Raw genomic sequence first — 1,603 nt, 5'->3', positions numbered from 1 at the left:
CTCCTCCTTGTTCCAGGCGGAGGGTAAACTTGCCTTCACTGTCCAGGTTCTGAAGGAGGTTTCTGCACTGTTTGGGGAAGATGACGGCTCTTCATCATGGCAGGAGGTGACAATGGAGCACTTTCTCAATGTTGTCAACAAACAGGCTGATGAACTGCAGCTCTGTGTAAGTACAATTCATTTGTAAACCTGTGATTTATCTTGCAGCAGTAGTCACACCCGATTTCGACATAAAGTTTTGTCACGATATAACCACATACCTGATTGCACAATAATGTGGTTTATGTGATAGACCAAAACAAAGTAGCACCTGATTATATTGAAGGAAAAGGTTACAAAAGGACAAATTAGCCAACAMGTTTTGATGTGACTACAGTGTTTGCTGATCCATAGATAAGATCTATTCCATTTACCTTTTTATAAGACAACCTTAACTCAGTCAAATTAAATAGAAGGTCATTGTAAACTATTTTCATACCTTGCAATGCCTTATTTGAAAAATTAGAACATTATTGAAAACTTATTTTATTTCAATAACTCCCTTCACAAAGTAAAACAGTTTAAATGGCTTACTTACAGGCTGCCTTTAACAAGCATTTATTTTTGTTAATAAAGATGACTTACAATTACAATTAATAAAAACACCACATTTAGTGAGCATATTCTAATTTTGTCTAMTTAAAGATCACATATTCGGAGCAGGATGTGCATCGTTAGTTTTCTCACACAAGCAGCATTTATCCATATTTGGCTAGAGGTAARTTGCAATCAAGACATCTTATGGCTTCCTTCTTTCAGCAATGGCTTTCTTCTCACCACTCCTTATAAGCCCAGGTTTTTCAATGACACAACAAATAGTTGTGTTGTTCAAAGATTCTCCAACCTCAGCCGTGGATCTTTGCTGCTCCTCCACAGTTACCACAGGTTTACTTTACTTGCTAAATTGTGAACTTCTGTCGGCTGCTGGTTGCACACTGGATTTCACTTCAGAGTAGAGAGGCTCAATATAAATGCACAACACATCTTCACACTTTTAGATCTCTATGTGTAAGAACATTTAAAGCCATACATCATTTCACTTTTCACTTCCCATTTTAGTGCTCCTTTGTGTTGGTCTGTCAAATAAAAGTCCAGTAAAATGTCATGAGGTAAAATACATATGAATACTGTAGGTRTTAACCCCACATAAACAGAAACCATTTAATAAATAAATATGAATTTTATTATTWTTWWTWTTTTTTAGGTTGGAAACCCAAGAAGGCCAAACAGGAGGCTGCACGTATACTTTAAGAGACTCTCAAACAGCGTGTTTGGACAGATGGTGAGTCTCCCTTTTTAATTAGGTGGCTAAACTTGTCACCTGTTTTATTAGTTTGTCWTTGAACACAATCAACAGTTTCGATAYGTTACTTATTCCACAGGRACACAGCGCTGAAGCCTGGGAGCTGATCCGGAGGGAAATCAAACTCCATCTAATCAGAGCGGACCACCTGGTTTCTTCTCTGTTCGTCTCCAACTGAAACGCCAGCTTTTCCGACAGCGACCTGTTTATTTATTTGCTTATTTATGTGTCTATTTATTGCTTATTTTTGTATTGAAGAAC

General features: G+C 37.2%; 1 protein-coding gene across 1 annotated transcript in view; it reads left to right on the top strand.

Moving 5' to 3' along the window:
- LOC108167263 (interferon a3-like) overlaps positions 1-1,603 on the top strand; it is a 19,614-nt gene extending 18,011 nt beyond the window's left edge. The window contains exons 2-4 of the mRNA XM_017310704.1: positions 17-166; positions 1,244-1,321; positions 1,422-1,603. Coding sequence (XP_017166193.1) covers positions 17-166; positions 1,244-1,321; positions 1,422-1,520 — 327 coding nt within the window. The 3' untranslated portion in view covers positions 1,521-1,603. The remainder of the gene's footprint in view (positions 1-16; positions 167-1,243; positions 1,322-1,421) is intronic.

This window comes from Poecilia reticulata, linkage group LG19, assembly GCF_000633615.1.
Source record: "Poecilia reticulata strain Guanapo linkage group LG19, Guppy_female_1.0+MT, whole genome shotgun sequence".
Taxonomy (NCBI): Eukaryota; Metazoa; Chordata; class Actinopteri; order Cyprinodontiformes; family Poeciliidae; genus Poecilia; species Poecilia reticulata.
Note: the sequence above shows the minus strand (reverse complement) of the source record. Positions and strands in the feature narration are given on the sequence as shown.